Source organism: Hyalella azteca, unplaced genomic scaffold, assembly GCF_000764305.2.
Source record: "Hyalella azteca isolate HAZT.00-mixed unplaced genomic scaffold, Hazt_2.0.2 contig11219, whole genome shotgun sequence".
NCBI classification, from domain to species: Eukaryota; Metazoa; Arthropoda; class Malacostraca; order Amphipoda; family Hyalellidae; genus Hyalella; species Hyalella azteca.
The window spans coordinates 9699-33186 of record NW_025941224.1 but is presented as its reverse complement, the minus strand read 5'-3'; the positions used below and the strand labels follow the sequence as shown (position 1 = coordinate 33186).

The window sequence follows — 23488 nt, the reverse complement described above, 5'->3', positions numbered from 1 at the left end:
TCACCCGAGTCGCCCAATTCACCCGAGTCGCCCAACTCACCCGAGTCGCCCAACTCACCCGAGTCGCCCAACTCACCCGAGTCACCAGACTCACCAGACTCACCTGAGTCACCAGACTCACCCGAGTCACCAGACTCTCCTGAGTCACCCGAGTCACCCGACTCATGATTCCCCCACTCACCGCCTGCACGCAGTAGCTGCCGCCCTCCTCCTTGACGAGGGCGACGGTGGCGTTCTGGTCGTCATGCAAGTACACCTGTAACATGTACAGTTCTTAGTAATATAATACATTGCTTTTTCATAGCATTTTACTACAGGACTCTAGAATAACATTTTTATGTTTTACTATAGGACTATAGAATAACATTTTTATGTTTTACTATAGGACTATACTATACTATAATAAATATTAATAAAATCTCTAGAAAAAACATTAATAAAAGCTCTACAATAATGTAAGCCTCATACTATTAACACGTTGACTAAGATTGCTTCATCTTGTACTATTATTTCATTTTTTGTACTTTTTTTAAGCAGGGTTGCCCGACGGTCATTTTTTCCGGACAAATTCCGTGATTTAGTTTTTCTCAATTGCGTTGACCGGCTAAAATTTATGATAGGGGTACTTCCTAATTAAATTTTAAATACTGCAAAAAGAAAATAAATTGAATTTTTATAGCGGAATCTACAAATAAACTAGTATACATTGAATTATCGGCCTTTTTTGTTCTCGGATTTGGCCGATTTTAGGCAACCTGAATTATGTACCACTACCTTCTGGAGAAATACACTTCGTGGTACGCATCTGTACCAATACGTAGTCAATGTGTTAACCTTTGTCATGGTACTTACCTGGACCATATCACCGGCATTGATGCCCTGCTGGTGCTGCTCCGTCTCAATGGCCACATCAATCTTGTTGCCGTCAGCATCAACAATACAGTCGAGGTTCTGTCCCTCGTCTCCATGCACAATGACCCGCAGTTCCTCATTAGCAGATTCCATTTGTTTGTCTCGTCCCATAGCCATGTTGATATCAATATCATCATCAGATGACAAGCAACCAAGCCCCCTGCTTTCTTCTAGAAGATTATGGACATCACCTGCAGCGGAAGTGCTGAGTTTCATTTCAACTTCCGGGCCAACATTAGAAGTCATTTCTCCCAGGGACTCGTCACCACACACGGCGTCCATGTTCTGCTCCTGCAGGGACATGTCCTCGTCCTGACCCGCTAGGCTCTCCTGGGCCCCGGTGATGAGGCTCAGATGGTCATCGGACATGTGGGCCACGCTGGCCTGCCCGCTGCTGATGAGACGGTTTGCTTGCTCCTCGGTGAGCATGTTGATCCGGCCCCCTGGCCCCACCACGATGCTCATGGTTTCTTGGTTCATTTCCATTTACGTTAAGTAAAACTTGCCATTAAATAATTATAGTTTAGGTTACAATAGTCAATTTAAATCACTTGCACTGAAGCCTAAGCATGCTTAGTCAATGTACACTTAAGTTGGATGGAAGAAGTTGTGACTCCATTTGGTGGAAACATTTTAGGCTCAATTATGCTTTAACTAAGAAGTATATTTAATCAAGGCTAAAATATAAATTGGAATAAATGTAGAGAATCTTTGTCATTGGCATGTCCTGAAGAACTTTAAATAATGTAAGATCTGACATCAAAGTTTTTAGACTTCCTCATGTATGCTTAATTTGTAAAAAAATTGGAGTTTCAAGTTAATTCAAATAAAAGTGGAATAATATTATCAATGACTACTATACTTGTCCATGAAAATATACATATGTGCATTTAAATGGTTACCGTACTGGCTGTCAGCCAGTTCTAGTGTTTACAGAAAAATGCTTACCACTACATGAGGGTGGAATATTTAATGAGATGGATTAGATAATAATGGAGAAATATATTACTTTTAAGATATCCTTAATTTCCACCAGGTGATTCATATCTGGGGCCATACTATCAGAAATAGTTACGAACTCGTTTGAAATTCTGCCATCCAATTGCTGAGGGCATTTCATGCAAAACCCAACAATCACAGACACAAAATAAGCAGTTATGTAGGTATACTTAAGTGAGTTTTGATAGTATGGCATGATATATCACTTTGATACATATATTACTAAAAATAATTCATTACCTTACCATTACCTTCTACTCTAGTCATCCAAGCAGATATATAAAACTTATCGAGTCCCAAAATATTAGCTAATTAACTTCTAAAATGAAGACCAAATTTCAGGTTTTTAACCATTTTGATGTGTATGGTTGTTTGAGTTATGGTGGTGATTGATTGATTATTTTGTTGGTGGTGATTGATTGATTGTGTGATTATTTTGATGGTGGTTATTGATTGATTATTTAGCTTCTGGTAATTCATTGATTGATATTATGGGCCTGCAATGAAACTGGTATGTCAATTAAAAGTCAAGGAGGACTTTATTAAAAACTTTGAAAAACAAGACATAAAACACAAGGATATCTTGATCTAAAAGGCTCTTCTGAATAGTCTGGGCTCTAGTTGCAGTTCAGTTAAGAATTCTTCAACATTTCATATATTTTCTCTCTAAAATTTCACGCTGGAATACCTTTTTCCTTGAATATTATTGGATTATAATACCTTGAATTGAACACAATTAAACAAAGCATATATTTTTAGGTATGTGCAAAAACCAAGTTTAGATCACAACAAAAAATGCCATCATAACTTTATTTTGTTAAATATCTCTGCAGCTTTATCAAGTCATGGCAAAGCTAATAAAAAATTTTACTAGTGATGACTATTGTCAATGAAACGTTTAATAGATAATAAACACTTTTTTGTGCGTGATCTGCAAATTTATTTATTTTGTGATAGGATGCAATAAGATTCCAAAATTCATTTTTATTACTGAAATTTCTTGGCTCCAAAGTGACATTTCCAATGAATATTTAATCATCTACCTTGATGAACCACTAGCCACTTTTGTCAGCAATTATAAACATGGGTGTGGGCTACATACAATAATTTTATTTCATCAAGTTATAATGTTGCTGCCCTAAAAATGGCACAAAAGCTCCAGTTGCAGCTAAAAAAAGTTGATACATCTAATGCATGCTCAGGCTGTTTGCAGCCATGGTTTAGCCATTTAGTGATGGGCACTTTTATCACCCAAAAATAAATAAGTTCAATGCCAGAATAGTACAAGCAAATGCTGCAGTATTTTTAATGCAAATTTTAGAAAAAATTGAATTATACTGTATATAAATACCAATCGGAATTATTTGAACGTTTCTATTACTAGAATTTATTTTTATAAATCCCTCCTGGCCAATCTGGAATATAAGGAGGATTTTTCCAAAAAATCATAGCTAAATATCATCATTTCACAAGTGATTTTAATAAACTCAGGACATTTGCCCTGATTTACAAAGTGATATTAAGCAAGGGGGCCAAGGGTAAGGGGCAAGGGCCTTAGGTTTAGGTTACTTTAGGGCCTTTTGCCCCTAAATAAGGGGCAAGGGCCTTATTTAGGTTACTTAGCATGCCATAGGTTTTCTTGTCTCACTCAGCCTGACTCAGGTCTCACCGTCTCAGCAAGCATGGAAAACATCTACCTTTAAGGCCATGACTAGGGCTTTCCCGCCATTTCCGCAACCGCAAGATTTCCACCAGATGAATTACCTCATATATAATTTAAATAAAAGTGCACGATCGGGCCACAAGATTTTAATTTTATAAAAAATTCATCACATTTGAGCCGCGAGCTTTCAGAAATGAGTTGGAAAGTTCCAACCCCGGGTCTCAGAGAGTCACAACTCACAGTCACAAGTGAGGTGACTTCTGACTTGATTTTTCAAATCGGGTTGCCAGGATTTCTAGTGTAGTACTAACTACCAAGAATGTTTGACTCTTGAATGCCAAATTTACAAACAAAGCAGAAACCTCCCAAGGCCTCCATGAATCTGGTATGGAAACTGAAATATATCTACATCTACTGTTTGAGCTGCAACTAGAGTTTCCACATTCCCACCATTTAAAATTCCCACTATGGGCACTACCTAGATGAATCCTGTCCTTAGTAAATAGTAATTGTTAACAAAACTGCAAAATCAGGCTGCAAGATTCCAAATGTATTGAAAATATAGCCCATGGGAGGCTGGGAGCTGCAAAATTTTATTCATATGCAAGAAAATTATAGGCTTATATATATACCTACTCTAGAAATGGATGAGACAAAAATGCCTGTTATAGCAGACAAAATAACCCATTCAAAATAACCCAGAGTGTTTTTTAGACTCTTCCTCAAGTTCATTTTTGAGTCCTATAAGTAGACCAGTCACCAGTAAAGTATCTTGGATACCAGAATTATCATACATAAGAAATCTGTTAAAATCTTGATTCTTGAGCAAATGAGGAAATTAAAAATGAACTGATTCTAAAAAATCACTGGTTTGCCACTATGCCTTCCTCTGAAGTTCTGAACTGATTTCTTTGGCAAATAATAGGTAAGAACAATTTCACTCTTTGCCACAATTTCTAGAAATAAACTAGCCTAGCTATGATGCAGTTTGCAGTTGCAGTGGAGTGAAGTTGACCATTTTTATATATTTACTCCTGATTTATAGAGAACTCTGCCCAGTGCCCACTATTTTAAATTAACATGAGTAGGTATAAGGTATGTAGCAAATTTAAGAAGGTGGAATACCTAACAAATTATTTGAGCAGCATTCAAGAGGCAAAATTTTGGTACAATTATGTTGTAACTTTGAGTCTTTGACAGACATGAAAAATTGCAGTTATTACATTTTAAAGTAGGTATACCTATTCTATTGATATGAATCATGAATGTCGAATGATAATTAGCTAGGTATGGCATGATTGGCATCTGCGCATTTTTATGTTTTTCAATTAATTTATGCAAAATTTTATTAATATTACTGTAAAACGCTTCTGAAATCACTGAAACTATAATAGTATATAAGTTGTTGGAGTGTTGCAAGTCGCACTCTCTCACAGTCCACAGAGGTCACAAACTGAGAAAGGACGATCTCTGCTGTCTCTGCACACCGCTTGCTTGATGCTACTAGCAATAGCGGCAGATGTGGCTCTGATTCGCGAGCTATTATTTACAATATAGCGGCATTTAAAAAAATAATACTCCAGAATACTTGAAAAAGCATTTTTTCTCGAACGAGAATGTTTTGGAATATCAGACATTATCATATTATTACTATACATTACATTTATCTTAAGAAAAAAACACTGTATTTTTGTTGATTTTTCTTTCTATTAACACGTTGAAGGACGCTATTTCTAGTACAGGACCTGCACTCCTGACAGATGCAAAACGTATACACGGAAATCAGCAAAGTTATTTTCTTCTCTACTAACATTGTAGTGTTTTGTCAATAATAAGAAATGGCGTTGTCGAACTCTATCAAATTTACGCATTTCATAGAGAGCGTGACAGGACGCACTCTAATTAGAGAATTAAAAGTATTCCATTTTTATAGTGTGTTTTCTGGAAAATATTTTTAGAAATAACAATTGTAAAATCCATTAAGATATCATAAACAAAACCAGCACGCCTTAACGAAACACAAATAGTCAATCGAATCATTGGGCAAATAAATGGAGTAAAATACGAACGCATCATTGACGCGTTTAGGCCCAAGTGTCGGTGTGGTCAATATATATTTTATTAGTTTTTTCTTTAATTATTAACTTTCTTGTTTATATTCTTCTATCCTTCATTGGGCCAAATATCATTTATTCTGGGTTCGGTACACTGTGGCCCAGGGCCCAGTAAACGACACGGCAGGACAATGAGAGGCGGGGTCTGCGTTGCGTTTATTGAGCAGGACGGAATTGTGACGTATGAACGAACTTGACGTAAAAAATATGTGTCGTAAGGCCATCGTTCATGGAAATCGCGAGGTCATATTGCATCGAGGTCGTAAGGCCATCGTAAATCGAAGTATTAAGGCAGCCGTGCATCGATATCGTAAGGCCGGCGTCATCGAGGTCGTAAAGCAGCCGGGCATCGAAGTCGTAAAGCAGCCGGGCATTGAGGTCGTAAAGCAGCCGGACATCGAGGTCGTAAAGCAGCCGGGCATTGAGGTCGTAAAGCAGCCGGACATCGAGGTCGTAAGGCAGCCGTGCATCGATGTCGTAAGGCCGGCGGCATCGAAGTCGTAAAGCAGCCGCGCATCGAGGTCGTAAAGCAGCCGGGCATCGAGGTCGTAAGGCAGCCGTGCATCGATGTCGTAAGGCCGGCGGCATCGAAGTCGTAAAGCAGCCGCGCATCGAGGTCGTAAAGCAGCCGCGCATCGAGGTCGTAAAGCAGCCGGGCATCGAGGTCGTAAAGCAGCCGGGCATCGAGGTTGTGAGGCCGTCGGGCATCGAGGTTGTAAGGCCGTCGGGTATTGAGGTCGTAAGTCAATCATACATCATGGCCGAAAGGCTATCGTGAATCGATGTCGTGAGAAAGCGGCGGTCGTAAAAAATCAGCTTAACATACATTCGTACGTTCAAAATAAAATATAAATATTTAAATTAATAAATACTATTAAGTAATTCTTTCACATTCACAAAATTTCCATTCAAAACCCTAATAAAAAATGAACTCTTCATTCACTGGGTGACATTTGACATTCACTTCGTACATTGAATGCGAGGTGATCACCATCAATTTAAACTCATAAATATATACGTACAATAGATAAATAATAATAATAGGTTTCAAATATACGTTTTGATAATGACTTCACCTAAGCTTTATTTATTTTAATATCTTAATACCACAATATCTTTATTGATTTATATCTTAATATAATGAAATCACAAAATTTTCGAAGCAGAAGGCAATCATGCATTGAAGAAGCCAATGGTTCTGGAAGGTTGGGTTCTGATCAACGGTTCTGGAAGGTTGGGTTCTGATCAACGGTTCTGGAAGGTTGGGTTCTGGTCAACGGTTCTAGAAGAGAACCGGGAGAGTCCTCGCAGGACTATAAAGGATGTCAAGAAATAGTACGGATTAAATCTACCTTCGATTATCCTATTTCCTTGTAAAAGCATAGATGGATATTTCATTTTCCTATTTAAGTTTACGGACTTTAATTAATCAAGATGTACAAATTTGGTGCACAGTCCCGATGATAATTTTACCTCTAGCATAACCTGAAACTTCAACGAAGACTTTGATATTAGATTAGATTACTATAAGAATTATTAGATTATTAATTAGAAGAAATATATTATTAGGAAATTCGCGTGTTTTTTCGTGTGTATCTCGCGGACTTTTCGAGGAAGAAGGACTTTAAAGAATCAGAAGGAGAGTTCACTGCAAAATCCTTCAATCAGGAGAAACTTATGGGGCAGCGTAGCGTCCACCGAGACTTCCACCTCCTCCACCTTTGGCTCCTCCAAATCCACCAACTGTTCCTCCGAATCCAGCCCCTCCTCCCCCGAATCCTGCCCCTCCTCCACCAAATCCAGCGCCACCTCCGCCCCCATATCCAGCACCTACCGCACCCCCGACCCCGAATCCAGCTCCTCCCCCTCCAAAGCCAGCACCCCCAGCCCCCCCAGTACCCCCGTCGATGACCTGGGGCTGCTGGACGGACTGGCTGAGCGCCTGCTGGAGGCTGATGCCCCCGGGCAGGTCCGGGTTCTCGCCCGGTCCGTAATTAACGAAATAGACCTCGGGCTGCGTGGGCTGCGTGGGCACCTCTATGACCTCCTGGTTGAGGGCGCTGGGTCTCTTGGTCAGCACGTAGACCAGGGTCTTCTGGCGCGGGGGCGGCACAACCAGGGGGCGAGACCCCCCGTGGGTCTGGGGGGCGCGCACGAATACGAAGTTGTAGTGGACTTTGGGGTCTGGTAGGTTGGGGGGCGGGCCGAGGGGGGCTGGGGGGGCCGGGGGCGCGGCGTACAGGTAAATGTTGCGCGTCACCTGATAAATAAAAAATATTTAATTAATTAGTAAATTAACTAATTTGATTGATAAAATCTTATTTTACGGGTAATATTAATGCATTACTGAAGTAAATAGTAGAATATAATTTTATTTTATTTTCTGAATTATCAAATTATTTTTATAATATTTTACTTGAATTTAAATTTTGTTCGCGGAATTTACATGAATTTTTACATTTTTACTTTATTTACCTGGGGCGTAACGCAAGATCCATCATGGCGGCGAACCTGCCCGCCACTGCAGCCATCACCGAAGTCCAATCCACCGCCACCGCCACCACCACCAATGAACCCCCCACCGCCACCACCACTGATTAACCCACCGCCACCGCCGCCTCCACCTGCCCCGTAGCCTCCACCGCCACCGCCAATGAATCCCCCACCACCTCCACTGATTAATCCACCGCCACCACCAAGATGTCCCCCACCACCGCTGAATCCACCTCCACCACCTCCACTAAATCCCCCGCCACCCCCGCCATGGGGGGCGGTGTAGCCCCCATCAGGAGCCCCCCTGGTGGCTGCGATCAGCAGCACCACGATTGCCTGGTGGAAAAAAAATAAATTTTCGGTGATTTTTTATAAATAAAAAAATGTAACAAAGTAAAGCAAGTTTCTAACACGAAACTTTGACCCCAATGACCTCGCTCTGACCTTAATATTCATTATAATTTTTATAGTAAAAATTAAAGCCAAATAAAGCGAAGATGCGCAGCGATCAAATATGCTGAGTCATCCTACACTCAGAGTGATGGATGTGTCATTGTCTCAATAGCGATGCACTTTTCGCCCAAAAGTGAGTCATTTTGACCCATTTAGGCCCGGCAAAAGGGCGTATCAGTGCTACGTCCGTTCTCACTGTTCGTGCTGCATGTGGGTACAAAAGTGTGTCACTATTTAGACATGACCTCCCATCAATTTTATGAGTGTTAAAGGTTCTGTGTAAACGTGTGTTGAAAGTGAGCTTCACAAGGGGGGAGAAGGGGAGGGGAGAGAGGGAAGGGAGGGGGGGGCATCACATCGAAAACTCGTAATTAAAACAGACAGAGAGGGCGGCCATCTTTCCCGTTACACTCAAAAAAATGTTCTCAGGGTGTACCGAGTCAGTGTTGCCCGCTTTTCCTTTGTAAATAAGCTTGCTGAGCCATCAAGATCCTGTTACACTCAAAAAAATAACGTGGCGAGCGATCAAGATATCAGGGACGTCCGTGGGAACGGAATGAGCGCGCGAGGGCAACGAGGTAAACCGCGACCTCTGACCTGAGGGTAAGTGGGGGTGAGGGCGATAGCGGAAAGGTGGGTCACGACGACGCGTTTATGACTCACTGCCAGGAGGGCATTATGAATGATGGGATCATTACACTATCATTACCTATAGGTAATGTTTTGTGGGATCAACTATTGTTTATTATATTATTCATTCATCATTAAGCATGATCTTTATTAATTATAATAATCATAGAATTATTAATTATATTTAACGCTATCAGTAGCTTTCATTACCTAAAGGTAATAATAATAGCATCAATAACTCCAGGAAACAGTAATAGGATAATAACCTATAATTACCCACATACACGAAATAATATATTGAACATAATATACGAAAGATATAAGTATTAAAATCAATTGTTTGCTTAAATTGCAAGTTAACCAGGAATTTAAACGCAAAGACAATATAACAAAAATACCACAAATACTCCGAAATGTTTTCTCTTATAAAGATTTGGTGAATTTTTGTGGTATCGTCTTTGCTTTTAAATTCCTGGTTAACATACGAAAGATACATTACATTTAACATTATATAATTCATGAAAAATAATATGAGAACATTGTGAATTTTGAAAGCTTATTATGGATGTAATGGAAAACAATTATCATTCAATGATATGTTAATGTTTGAATGGGCGAGGGAAAGCCTTAAAATGGAGTGAAATTGCCGGCCTTAAGTTCGATAAATATTATATTTATCTATATATATATTTAACTCGTCAAAAGCCCTCTATTTTTTACATATAAATAGTTAATTTAGACAGCGTTCTTTAACAATCATTACGCTCAAAAGTATATTAGAATAACCATATTATTTACCTAATATTTAAAGTTTACATAACGCGCTAAAAGTTCAAATGCCGCATGGCACTCACAAGACGATGCATGACGAGGCGTTCCGGAGCAGCACAACACTTCTTATCTCCTTCGCTCCGAGCGAGCGACTGTGCCCCACGCGGTCGCCCTCGCCTTATATAGCCGTGACCTCGGGCCACCCCCCCCCCCGCTACCCGCACGTGCAATTGCCAATTAACTCCACAAGTGAGAGGAGATCGTGATTGCTTTATGTTCGCTGATTGCAAGCGCTTGAAGATGAGCAAAGGTAAGTTAATCTTACCGATTAATCTGAGCAGTTAAGTTAATCTTAATGATTAATTTGAGCAGTTAGGTAAATGGCAATGAGAGTTCATTTCGATCGATCAAACACGATGACAGCAGTTCATTTATGGAGTTATTGTATTGTAGTTTAAATCATAAATCATTGGGGGTATGTCAACGTAGTTATTATCTTGCAATTCAACGATAATAATTCATGAGGGTATTACCAATTATATCAATGTTGTTAATGATATAAATACATCAATAATAATTGTAAAGTAAATAATAAAAACAATAACTGCTTCCAATTACAATAATTTAATATTAATATTAAAATATATATTTATATTTTATATTATATAGATTTTCCTTAGGCTAAATACGCAGAAAAATATTTTTTGGGAGTTTACATTGCAATTAATTCAAGAAATCTTCATATCCAATAACATTCATATATACAAATAAATAACGTAAGTGATTTTAATTAATTTTGTTTAAATAAAGTGAAAATAGATTTTCCTTCATTCACGGGAAAGTGAAAGTGGACATTCGTGACACTCAGAAAACAGAGAACTAAGTTTGGGGTACAACTTGTGGGTACAACTTGTGGGTACAACTTGTGGGTACAACTTGTGGGTACAACTTGTGGGTACAACTTATGAACAAATATTTAATGACTCTGGGGTAATAAGAAGTATTAATGAGGAAAATATAAAGGAGAGTAAATAATATAATCGGTCCAAATCAGATTAATGAGAATAAATTAAATTAAGGAGACCAAACAATCGAGTCTAATGAGATTAATGAGATTTAAATTAACTAGTTCAAAATATCAAGTCTATTGAGAAGAAATACACGTACATGTACGTAAATATATTTCGTGCACATTACGCAAGAAGATGTCGCACGCACACGACGAATTCGTCGCACGCACGGCGCGTGTTACGCAATGCGTGTCGAAATGCGTAACTTTACGACACTCTGTGCACCAACAATGCTATTCCTACCAGGACCATTGCGAGGCAGGAATTAGTCTATAACAATGCTATTCCTACCAGGACCATTGCGAGGCAAGAGTTAGTCTATAACAATGCTATTCCTACCAGACTAGATGAGCCATACGTAAGGAAATTTAAACTCTAATGCTACTCCTACCTAAATTACGTATACTCAGCAGAAGAGTGAAGGAACCTCGTAATGCTATTCCTACCAGAGGTACAACAAAAGGTCTGGCCTGCCGCTTAATTAATTCCCTTTGTTTCATCAATGACGGGGAAATGGTGAATTTAAATGAGGGGGAAAGAGGGGAAATAAATGAAAAAAGGGGAAGAATTGTTGAGGGTAAAAGGGAAATAAATGAGTGTGTAGGGGGAAAATAAATGAGGGGAGAGGGGGAAAATTTGTGGAGGGGAAGGGAACAGCTGACGACTGGGAATGGGGTTATTCCCACAACCCCCTCCCCCCCTCAGGGGGGTGTAAGGTTCATCTAACCCCCCATCCTGTCNGGAGTCACGGTGTCGTGGGGGAGTCACGGTGTCGTGGGGGAGTCACGGTGTCGTGGGGGAGTTACGGTGTCGTGGGGGAGTCACGGTGTCGTGGGGGAGTCACGGTGTCGTGGGGGAGTCACGGTGTCGTGGGAGAGTTACGGTGTCGTGGGGGAGTCACGGTGTCGTGGGGGAGTCACGGTGTCGTGGGAGAGTTACGGTGTCGTGGGGGAGTCACGGTACCTTGTTTACTATAAGGAAGAAAGCGTCGTGTCACTATTAGGGCAATTGACCCACTGATTTTTCTACGTTAAGTTTCGCCTTGGAAACTCGCTTACCTCAGGACCGCTCCATTAAGTTTCGTTCACTTTCCCTCTGTTTGCGCGATCAGGAATCGTTTCATAATTTAACGTACGCTAGTTTCACGCAATTTCGTTCAGATTTATGACAGTTATTAAGCCATTAAAATTTAGGAAGACGAGCACGTTGAATAGTAGAGCTAAAAATAATGCTATTCTTACGTGAGTTATGAGGTTTTGTGGCAGGGGAATGTTTGATGCTATTCCTACGCAGATAATAGAGTAGTATAGAATAAGGTTGATATGAATAATGCTAATTCATTAAATTCATCACGAATTGTAACGTAAATAAAATGGAACTAAAAATGCATGCATCGTGCCTCTGGCAGCCCTGAAAAACTATATCCGTCTCAAGCACATGAATTACAACAAAATAATAATTATTAAATAGATATATGGATGGTAAATAACAACAAGGCATATAGCAACAGTGTTGTATTTTAAGTCTGGTAACACAGCCTGCATCGGATGTATGTCGGCAGCGTACGACAACATGGTACGACCACGGCAGCGCCTCGGAAGCTATTACCCGGCGCAATGAAAATGCACCATCACGCTACTATAAAATTATATTAGTTACATTTATATCAAATAGTGGTATAATTAGGCAAAAGTTCTTTCTGGATGCAAGTTTAATTGAAGACCGGGGAATGTTTTTAGCAATATATATATTTTTTTTCAACGAGGGAACGAAATTTCTTGCTGGCGCTAGGAGATTCAAAAAAGCAGTTCACAAAATGACATTTTAATAGAATACGACGCTTCGAATTTATTTACAATTCAATTTAACTTTTTTCGTCTAAATACAAAATTCATTAGTATTTTATTTAAATTAACCAATCACGAGTCTGACAAGCAGGAAGACAGCATCACCGATCCAAATACTTGATTGAAGGTATTCAGTGTCTTACGTGTACGACAACATGGCTCTCCTTAATCTCATACCGTGTAAAATAACAAAAATAAATCTAATAGAAATTAATATACATTCCAAAGTTTATAAAGGGGACACTTTTTGGTAACGGTACGTGAACACATTCATAAATGTGCTGAATATTTCTAAAAAAAGAATTCTAACACGTCTGGCAGCGCACTGCCGTTTGTAAGCCACAACAGTACGACAACATCGGCGTTGTTGACACGCGGCAAAATACGTTGCGGTTTTAGCAGCAAAATCGTGGCTTACTCGTGGGATATAAACACCGATTTCCGTACAAAGGATAAAAAATATTCAAGGGAAGGTTACACTTGAAGATGTGAAGAGGTGATACTTGACTGGGGCAACGAAGGGTGAAAGTGTGCGGCGCAAGGTTTTGTTTACGTAAATCCTTGAGCGCAAAACAATAGACTTGCGGGTAACAACTTTGATGCAGCAAATTTGATGTACTCAATGACCTTTGATGCATTCGATCAACTTGATGCACTCAGTGACCTTTGATGCATTCGATCAACTTGTTGCACTCAATGAACTTTGATGCATTCGATCAACTTGATGCATTCAATGAACTTTGATGCACCAACTTGACGTATACGTGACTTGCAAGTCACGGAATGACTAGCAGTTTTGTCCAATACACGAAAAATCGTTAAATAACAAAAATAAAAAAAGTATAATAATAATAACAAAATAACGACGAAGAGACCATGAACTGGGAGCGCTTCTCACGTCACAGGCGCCTTCGTCTGGCAGACGACGTCGCCTGCCCCAGCAGCCCGTCTGTGGACGTGACGTCTTCGTCTGTGGCGGACCACGTCACTGAGCTGGCGAAATAACGTAAATAACGTCATCGTAAATAACGTCATCGTAAATAACGTCATCGTAAATAACGTCATCGTAAATAACGTCATCGTAAATACGTCATCGTAAATAACGACATCGTAAATAACGTCATCGTAAATAACGTCATCGTAAATAACGTCATCGTAATCCCAACGCTTGTCAATTCACCCCAATTAGATCAGTTTATTATTTAATATTTCATTACTTTAATTTAGTTCATTTATTAATTAATTTATTTAATTAATTTATCAATACCTGGTAGTGTCGCTGGGCGGGGGGTGTGTCGGGGGAGGCAGCCCCAGGTCCCCCAGGCTGGACCAAACACCTGTGGGGGATACAGAGGTTAATACACGAGATATACAATAAATACATGATATATGTAATTAATATATAAAATATATAATTAATACATAAAATATACAATAAATACATAAAGTATACAATTAATACATGAAATATACAATAAATACAGAAATATACAATTAATACATGAAATATGGAACTTACATATTAAATATGTAATTAACACGCGAAATATGAATCAATAATTTGAGAAATAAAAAAATGACAAAATAATAGAGAACAGACAATTTTTTGAAGGTAATTGTGCACAATCAAAAGGCAAAACTATAGAATTATCCATTTTTTCATCATTTACGAAAAAGTTTTATATACGAAACAAATAATATTCAAAAACTCCTAAATGCATCAAGGTTATAAAGTTTAGCAGGACTCACGGTTACGAAGCATGGGTGAAGAGTAGTCCGAAGGGCGCCGCCCTTTGTAGAGGATCCTGCTGCGGTGTCCTGAAGGAGAGGTGCTGGTGCGGTCGAACTTTCTGTATAAATCCTTCAGTGACGAATAGGATCTCAACTTGGGTTGGAAGTTTAGGCTGGATGAATCCAAGTTACGCTGAGATAAGTTATGCTTGGAATATGCACGGTAAGATTGGTCTTTGAAATAGTTAAGATAGAACAGATTTCGAAAGTAGTTTCGATGTGAATGATCTTTCAATGAGTTATAATCCGCTAGATCTTCATAGTAGTTCTTGGAGCGCGGATCTAGAAAATCGAAATTTAGTTTTTTTGTAAAATTCTCATTTCTGACGTCATTTTCGAGGTTCTTGACATTTTTGTCAAATTCTGTGAAAATATTACCTTTTTGAGTGTCGATCATGTAAGAGTTCTGCCTTGAACCGATAGGAATCCGTGAACTATAGGACTCTTTGAACGACTTAGGGACTCCAGACGGATCCAGAGAAATCCTATTCGGATCCAGGGAGATTCTAGACGGATCCCGAGGAGCTCTATTCGGATCCAGGGAGATCCTAGACGGATCCAGAGGGAACCTAGACTGATCCAGAGAGTAAGTTCGATTGAGGGTGAGGTTGGTGTTGGTGTGGTAGGGTGGGAAGTCCTCTGTAACAACCCCCTGGTGACGGTACACCCTGCTGGTGTACGGGTCGTAGGACGTTACTTTACGGACGTAGCTTGGGTATAACGCCCGTTCTTCGTAAAGGGAAGAACTTACGTTATTTGCACTAAGAGGTATTAAAGTTTCACACTCTACGCTGGCAACCGACCGCTGCGTGAGGCCTACAGTCGCTAAACTGTTGGGCATTCGAGGGGGGTTTTGGTTAGCTTTGTGAGGGTCTTTAGTGATTTTTAGAGGGTTGTTGATGATGGTGAGAGGGTTACTCTCTGTACTGAGAGGGCTGCTGCTTAATCTGAGAGGGTAAATCTCTGTTCTGAGAGGGCTGTTGTTTCTTCTGAGAGGGTTACTCTCTGTTCTATGAGGGCTGCTCGGGATTCTGAAAGGGTTACTCTCTGTTCTGAGAGGGTTGCTCAGGATTCTGAGAGGGTTACTCTCTGTTCTGTGAGGGTTACTCTCTGTTCTGAGAGGACGGTTGTTTAAGCCTAGAGGTTTGCTATTAATCTTCGGAGGGTTGTTGATTGTTCTAGGTGGCCCCTGGGTATTTTGTCTAATCCCATCACGCCCCGAATGTTGGGGCTTTAATGGGGATAAGGTAGATGAGGTACTAGACACGCTGGGTGTATATAACTTGTTCCCCACGTAGTCAGAGGGGAAGACGTGTGTGCTTTCAGGCAGAAAAGGGGGTATGACTCCCTTCAAAGAAGACAAGCTGCCCCCAAAACTGGCATCACCAGAATTGAAGATTTTCCCTCTAGATGCAAGAGGACTGCCAGGTAATGATGCCGTCGTGGGCATTTTCACGCTACTTCTCTGAGATTCATTAAAGTTATAGAGCCTACTAGAATCAGAAGAGTCAAATCTATCAACGTATTGATGAACTTGTAAAGTCTCTTCCACTTTTTCTAACTCCCGAAAATGTTGTCCTAAACGCACCAGATGTTCTTTCAAATCTTGTGCGTCCGATTCCGCAGCCACGGAATAATTAAAAACATTTTCCGGCAAATAACTTCCAGCCTCCGGTATCGCTGCTCCGGTATTCGGTACCGTGGTCCCGGCTAACTCTTCCGGTCCCGAGCTGGTTTTTGAATTAAACGACACTGAAAATTTATCCGGCAGAACGGAAAATGATCTATCGATATCTGTTTGCGTAGTGGAATCGTTCAGGATTGGTAGATCAACGTGAATTTCCTTATCGCAGGTACCGACATTGTCGTGATTATCAAACATCGTTTGACTTCCTCTAGAGGTACACGATCTTTGGAGGATTCTGCTATCCACGGGAACAGATCCACACTCGCATGTGGATATCCTGTATTGGTTAGCTCTACATACACATGAAGTATGTAGGCACCTGCATGAGGTAATTACACACTCGCATGTATGATGGCAAGCCAAGGAACATTTTGTCCCACTTGACAAAGGGCCGACAGATTTACGATCGCCCACAGCGGCCTTCGATGGTTTAGTTTTATGTCGAAGTGAATGCTCGTCGATTTCTTTTGCAGCCTTCGGAAAATTTTCCGTAAGCCTCCTCTCAGATTTTTCGGATTTACTCATCACAGATATTCGTTTGCTCGGTTGAGGTGAGGCATCTTTGGATCCAATAGATGACACAGATCGTGACTCAGAATATTCACCATTGGATCTGGAGCTGTTTTTTCTTGACCCATCGTCTGAAGACTCGCTTTCTTGTGACGTATATTCCCGGGATCTTTTACAGGATGAATCAGAATGTGAAGTAATACAACTCGTCTCGGAACCACTGCCCCGCCGTACCGGTTCTGTAATGGAACCGGAACCACTGTATCGCCGTACGGTTCTGCCGTGATCGGTAGTCGTAGAACCTGAGTTATAAACACTAGAAGAACCGGAGTTCTGATTTTTATTCACGTCGTATCGCCCGAAAACCTTAGCTGTTTTTGGTCTTCTTATAGCCATCTTGCCGAGCTTGTTACAGACTGCAGGTTTATTCGTTCTCGTGCCAGAGTAAAAGTAAGGACCGTTACACAAGTTGCACTGAACATCCCGACTTATCATGTTTACTTGAGTTACCGTGCCTAGGACACTGACCCCGTCAAGCCGGAATATAGATTCTGTTTCGGTAGCTTTGTTTTTAGTTTCACGTTTTCTACGTTTGTGAAAGCAAGTCAAACAGCCAGGTTTACATTTTTCTTGATTTTCTGAATTTTCACTTTCAGACACAATGCCTCTGGACTTGTCGTTTCTGAGCTCGTGAGAGCAGGCTGAACACCGAGGTTGGTTCCCGGTTTCTTCAACAGAATCGGAATTTTGACAAGAAGATTCTGCATTTCTACTGTCGTATGTCATTTCTGCGTCACTCTCGATGGTCTGTTCGCACTTACCTTCAGTGCCACCAGAAAATAGGCTGGAAATTTCGCATGCAGTATCAGATAATCTAGACCCTTCAATTGGGTAACGTTTACTATATTTTGATTTATTGGCAACGGATAAATTATTTTCCGAAATCGAGGAACGTTTGGCCGATTTAGACAACTTGTCAGGGGCGGAGCGTCCAAGTGACGAAGCTGGATGGCGTTCGTTTGAAGGAGTTTCAGGACAGTCGTAAAGCGATTGTAAAGACCGACTGACGTCTAAAACCGAGCCGCGATCACTCGTTTGTGACATTTTCTTATGGCATTTACATCTTGATTTGACGTGGCTAGAACACGGCTTTTCGTGGTTGCTTCTCGATTGTGCGTGGCTAGAACCCTTTTTTTCGTGCATACTTCTTGGTTGTGCGTGGCTGGAACACGTTTTTTCGTTCTTCTTATGACTGGAACTACGCTGTGAACGCCTGTACTTACTATCACACTCACACACTTGCTTGCCAAGAGTTCTCGAGCCCGAACCCTCCAAGCCTAAACAGACTCCGCACTTCGAAGAATCTTGATCGGAAGTTTTGGCAACCCTTTTCTTGAGTTCAAGATCGAGACATATTCTGGAGTGTTCCCGAACAGGGGCTGGATTACCCTTGGCATGTTCTTCACAGGCTGAGTCGTCGCTGTTAAAACCTCGAATGTCGATGTGGAATTGTCCTTTTTCACTGCATTGAGATTCATAGTCGAAATTTCGGTCCTCGATTTCGGAATTGCTTAAAAATTCTGGAGTTTTGGCCTCTATCTTGGACAACCCTTGGTCTTTCGCTAGCCAGGGTTGGTCAAACTTGCAACGTAACTCTTGGTTCTTAGCCTGTGAAGAATAATTTCGAACTTCACAATTTGAAAGTTCTTCGGGTTCTGAAGTCTCTGCTACGATGTAGTCCTGGGTTCTGGCTTCAACTACTTCGCGTAAAACCAGCCGTGGATTTTGAGACGAATGGTTCTTTCTTGAAAGAACCTGGTTTTCTTTTTCTTTCGGGGATGATGACATAAAATCATTTGGATCAAACCTCACGTCGAGTGAACAGATTTCTGCGTTGTGTGCCATGGCAGCGTCGTGTATGGAACGCCCATTAATAGTTATTTCCCCATAGGCGTCAGGTTTGGGAGGCTCTTCTATATTTACTACGGGCGAAATGTTCCCTCCAGGTGATGCCATCACGCCGGTTTGATTGTTGCTGCTAAAAACCCTCCAACTGCCGGCGCTGGAAGGGACCACTATTAATGGCCTACATTTTTCAGGTCGTTCCGGAAGGGAAATTTGTTTAGAAAATTGTAAATGATCTTCTCTGATATACACATTGTGTTTAATTAAATTTGGATTTACAGGATTATTTATAGTTTCACCGTTAACGTAATTAGAGGCTTTAGATCGTTGGTCCCGGTTTCGACACTCAGTAGAACCATTAACTTCTGACGACGCTTCGGGATGGTCGGAGTAAGGTTCTTTGGGCTGATCAGACTCTGAAGTGGAAGCATCGTAAGCGAGAGAAGTGCCTTCCACTTCTGATTTGTCAGTCACGTTCACCGGAGTTTGACTTCCACTTTTCTGTGCCGCAATCACCTCTTCTCCGTTCGAAATCATCGATGCGTCACAAGACGTGCCGTCCGTAGCCACGGACTTTCGCGAATAATCAGACTCGGAATTTGTGTCTCGGCCTTTTGAAGTACTTTGAGCGGTATCATTCATGTCACAAGTACCAATATCATCAATAGCTACGCGCTCATTGTTATCATTCATGTCACGGGATTCATTATCATTACCAGTAAGAGAATTTGGACCAGAACAAAAAGTGGAATCAAGAAATATTAGAGGTAGGCCATCACACTCGCCGTTGGATGTAAGCGACACGAGGGCCTCTTCCAAGGCACTGGCAGGACCGAGGTCATCCACACTCGCACTGCGGCTCTCCAGGGTGATAACGCATCCGTATGGGCCCGCATCACCGCCCTCATCCACGGGGATCTGGGATTTAGGGACGAAAGGGACCAAGTCCCGTAATTGTGTTCCATTTTTAGAAGAAATGTCATGACAGGAGCCTAGGTTAGCTTCTTTAGCTTGGGGTCCTGGACGGGAGGCAAGGGATTCCAAAGAACGCGACGATTTCAGGACCCTGGAGTTTTTGGAACTGGAGGACAAGTTCTTGACGGTCCTGGGTAGGTTCTCAGCGGAGTTTGGCAGGTTCTCAGTGGAGTTTGGCAAGTTCTCAGCGGAGTTGGAGAGGTTCTCGACGGAGGTTCTCGAGCTCATCGATACGAGTTCACGTGGCGATTCGTTAGCGGCTTCCGGAAGGTCTTCCAGAAATGGCAATCTGCCGGAACTTCCAAGCGTTATTTTCAGCAGCTCCTGCTCATCAGACGAGCTGAAACTGTGATGAAATTCCCCACCACCAAAACAGCCTGCGTCGGGTAGATGCATTGAATTACATGAGATGCTTTGACCATCTCGTAGAAACGACGTAGAACATTGACGTTTGTCATCGTCATGAGACGATGAACTTCGAGTTCTGAAATCCAATTCCTCCATAGCGGGATTTTCGTCGTCCAAATCCGAACTTGAGCTTGTAACTTCAGCAACTAAATCTTCGACTTCGGAATCGGACGAATCCAGCATATGTTCGACCGCTAGGATCTGGGCTTCGGTTTCGCGCGCCAGTAGATCCAGTTCAAGATTACGAAGCCGCTGCTTGGTGTCCAACAACGAAGATTCGTTTACGAATTGCGACGATTCGTTCACGAATTGCGACGATTCGTTCACGAATATATTAGAGTCTGAAAATCGTAATTGTTTGTTTGAAGTGACAATTTTTGGCGACGATTTCATTTCTTCGCTTCTAGATGTCATGTGACCATCTTGTACATAGGAGGTAGTACTAGAGTTTTTACATTTGTACCTAGAAGAGTTTAAACTAGTGGTGTTCTTACACTTGTGACCAGTATTACTTTGACTAGGTTGACCAGATGTTGAAGGTATATCACTAGATGCATGCACACTAGAATGTTGACTAGAGGAACCAAGAGAAGATGCTTCACTAGCACTAGTTTCATCCACACGCTTATTGTCACTAGTTCTACTTAGCACACGCGGACTAGATGTCACTGAACCTCTAGAACTAACACTTGTTGCTCTAGACCGTTCACTCCTACTAGATGAAACACTAGGTAATCTAGAACTATTGTCATCCACCCTGTCATCATCCAAATTTTGTCGAACTTTTCCACTATTTCTCAATTGTTCTTCAGTTAATGCAATATCAAACGAGCCATTTTCTGATAGGTCCAATGATTCCAGTTCACATACGCTGGCCCATCTTATTTTCAGTCCTGAATTATTCATTTTAAGTGATCGTGGTGACGAAACTTTCCCGCGTGGTGAATGAGATGAAACTTTTATACGCGGTGTTCTGGGTAAACGATTTTCAGTAAAAACACTTTCATTATGAAATTTTTCAGTGAAAACACTTTGGTCAGACAAAGACTTCCGTCCTTCACCCAACGAATATTTATAATAATTATATTTCGCATTGCAGGAACGCGAATTATTATGTTTATCAACATCGTCTTCGGCATTGAATTCCCGGTCGAGACGTGAAGTAGACGACGACGTAGAGATTTGGTAGACGACGTATCTACGTCGTAGAGGAGGTAGATGTCTCCAGAAGTAGATAGGGCGGTCGCAGGTCACGAAGAGCTCGATGCCCTGCCTGTGGGGGGTCACGAAGAAGGGGTCCACCGCCAGGTCCTGGTCTTCGTCGGGGCCTTCGTCGGGGCCTTCATCGAGAGTGGCCGACACCATCTGCAATGACGAATTAAATTAGAATGTATTTGAATTAACACGTTTACTAGGTACGTATTGGTACATATGCGTACCACGAAATGCATTTCTCCAGGAGGTAGTGATACATAATTCAAGTTGCCTGAAATCGGCCAAATCCGAGAACAAAAAAGGCCAAAAAAGGCCGATAATTCAATATATATTTTCCTAAAATTGGCCAAATCCGAGAACAAAAAAGGCCAAAAAAGGCCGATAATTCAATGTATACTAGTTTATTTCCAGGTTCCGCTATAAAAATTCCATTTATTTTCTTTTTGCAGTATTTAAAATTTAATTAGGAAGTACCCCTATCATAAATTTTAGCCGGCCAACGCAATGTCCGGAAAAAATGACCGTCTGGCAACCCTGTTTAAAAACAGTACAAAAAATGAAATAATAGTACAAGATGAAGCAATCGTACTCAACGTGTTAATATAGATGAACTTAAACCGTACTCATATAATTAATAGGTCCTGTTAATTAACATAATTATAAAAATGATTTAATTATAGACGTGACATTATTATAATATGATTAATAAAAATATGTTGTCCAAATATTGACACACTTACTCTGCTGGTAGCACTGATAAGCTGCAATGACGAATAACATTAGGATGTATATAAAATTAATGTACAAAATTTACAGACGCGGCAGCTTCTGATTTTGATTACCAGAAGCTGGGGCGACTCTAAATTTTGTTAGGGATGAGCTTAAAAAGACAGATAGTAAGCTAGATAGTAAAAGATACTACAGTATATGTAATATGTTGATTAACTGGCTTTCGAATGAATACATTTTTGAGAAGTTATATCTATAAAGATAATATTCAGACACTTTATTTAAACTAAAAATAATGAAACAATGGTACTTGGTACAAATAAAATTAATATACATAAGCTAAAAGAGATATATATAGTACCGTATATGTATAATATTCAGACATTTTCAAGGGAGCTGCCAGGCGACAAGCAGCCATGATTAGAACATATATTATTTAAATTAAAAATAATTATAACATCAAATATTGTTTGAAATTGAACAAAAACTTTTATATCTAATCTTTTTATTATATATATATATATTATATTTCTATTTAATAAACTAGCATATCTGATTTATTTCAATTTATTTATGTATATTTTAAGACAGGTATGTGCAATAGACAGGCGGCGGCTCGCGTGACGGGCGTCACGGCAGACAGTGATGCCCGTCACGACAGTAACACTCACATTCTACAGGGTGCGGCGCGGGAACTTACTTATTTGAATTGCGCGCCACGTGGCGGCCATTAGTCCTAGGAAGGTGGCGCCATGCGCAATATGGTTGTAAAAAAGAAAGAATTAAAACGCTATCTTTAATACTTTTTACTTTGTGATTTTTTTAAAAGAGTAAGTTCCCACGCCGCACCCTGTATTAACTTTATTTATTAATATATAATAACTAATAATCTATAATATCTATAATAATACCTAACCTTAATAATAATAATAACTAAACATATAATCTATAATTAGTATTATGACGTACTAAAACAACGTACCAAACGTACCTTAACAAAAAAAAAAATATATATAATGGGGGAATGAATACCCGCCCGTACTCATATAATTAATAGGTCCTGTTAATTAACATAATTATAACTAATAATTTAATTATATACGTGACAATATTATAATATAATTAATAAGTGATTCAAAATTTGCAGAAAATCTCTTTCATTTATTTGAGTGTAACTACCACTTTGTATAGGTCCCCTAGAAACAGGTACCACTTTGTATAGGTCCCCTAGAAATAGGTACCACTTTGTATAGGTCCCCTAGAAATAGGTACCACTTTGTATAGGTCCCCTAGAAACAGGTACCACTTTGTATAGG

General features: G+C 40.4%; 3 protein-coding genes across 3 annotated transcripts in view; all 3 read right to left on the bottom strand.

Moving 5' to 3' along the window:
• Window positions 1-1654, bottom strand: part of LOC108669661 (zinc finger protein 236) — a 5626-nt gene extending 3972 nt beyond the window's left edge. Inside the window, exons 1-2 of the mRNA XM_018157057.2 lie at window positions 853-1654; window positions 182-256 (exon numbers count right to left, since the gene is read on the bottom strand). Coding sequence (XP_018012546.1) covers window positions 182-256; window positions 853-1398 — 621 coding nt within the window. The 5' untranslated portion in view covers window positions 1399-1654. The remainder of the gene's footprint in view (window positions 1-181; window positions 257-852) is intronic.
• Window positions 1655-6570: 4916 nt separating this feature from the next.
• On the bottom strand, window positions 6571-10176 carry LOC108669663 (probable H/ACA ribonucleoprotein complex subunit 1). Its single transcript, XM_018157059.2, has 3 exons — window positions 10119-10176; window positions 8164-8517; window positions 6571-7948 (listed from the first exon to the last, which is right to left on the bottom strand). Exons 1-3 carry the CDS (start codon window positions 10128-10130, stop codon window positions 7364-7366), a joined length of 951 nt encoding a protein of 316 aa, XP_018012548.2. The 5' UTR covers window positions 10131-10176; the 3' UTR covers window positions 6571-7363.
• A 2806-nt stretch (window positions 10177-12982) lies between these two features.
• Window positions 12983-21268, bottom strand: LOC108669662. Its single transcript, XM_018157058.2, has 3 exons — window positions 14702-21268; window positions 14220-14289; window positions 12983-13945 (listed from the first exon to the last, which is right to left on the bottom strand). The coding sequence occupies exons 1-3, from the start codon at window positions 21132-21134 to the stop codon at window positions 13852-13854; spliced, it is 6597 nt and encodes a 2198-aa protein (XP_018012547.2). The 5' UTR covers window positions 21135-21268; the 3' UTR covers window positions 12983-13851.
• Between the last annotated feature and the right edge of the window lie 2220 nt (window positions 21269-23488).